General features: G+C 59.8%; 1 protein-coding gene across 1 annotated transcript; it reads right to left on the bottom strand.

Moving 5' to 3' along the window:
- Positions 1 to 64: 64 nt before the first annotated feature.
- On the bottom strand, positions 65 to 528 carry ENH_00030620 (hypothetical protein, conserved; the record flags this gene model as incomplete). The annotated part of the gene is made up of 2 exons (XM_013584878.1): positions 65 to 226; positions 439 to 528. The coding sequence occupies 2 exons, from the start codon at positions 526 to 528 to the stop codon at positions 65 to 67; spliced, it is 252 nt and encodes an 83-aa protein (XP_013440332.1).
- Between the last annotated feature and the right edge of the window lie 51 nt (positions 529 to 579).

Genomic DNA, 579 nt, shown 5'->3' with positions numbered 1-579 from the left:
ATCACGTATGTTCAGGGAGCGCGCAATCAAGTTGCCGACGCCTTGTCTCGCCGTCCCGGCCTCTCTAACAGCTACTCGCACGACACACCATCGGCGCCGCTGATGCTCGCAACAGGAGAAGCGAGCGCGGCTTCCCGCTCTGGCGGTCCGCCTCCCAACTATCGCGAGCTCGCCGGAATTCGTCCGCGCCGCCCTCGACGGCACAGCACGCAGTCTGCGTCTTCCCCTGCGCCGCAGGAACCTAACCCAGAGCCGGAACCTCCTACACTTACAACGAAGGCACCCGCTGATCCCCCTGAAGCGCGCCATTGGCCGCAAGCGTACTCGAAGTGTCCTGTTTTTCGAGTTCCCTACGAAGCCGCAGCAAACCAACCAGGAGAAGCTCTGCAAATCGAGTTTTGTCATCGCCAATCTACCTTTCGCTACGTAGAGCCTTACCTGCACATCCGCGTTCATGGACTGTGGCGCATCTACGTCCCCCAGTTCCCTGAGTTCCTTACTCACGTTCTGCATTCGCATCACGGCCATGTCACAGCAGGCCATCGAGGCCAGAAAAAGACCTTTGCGGCTCTCAGCAAC

This window comes from Eimeria necatrix, genomic scaffold (assembly GCF_000499385.1).
Source record: "Eimeria necatrix Houghton genomic scaffold, Enh_scaff2234, whole genome shotgun sequence".
In the NCBI taxonomy this organism is placed as follows: domain Eukaryota; phylum Apicomplexa; class Conoidasida; order Eucoccidiorida; family Eimeriidae; genus Eimeria; species Eimeria necatrix.
This window is presented reverse-complemented; position numbering and strand designations above follow the sequence as displayed.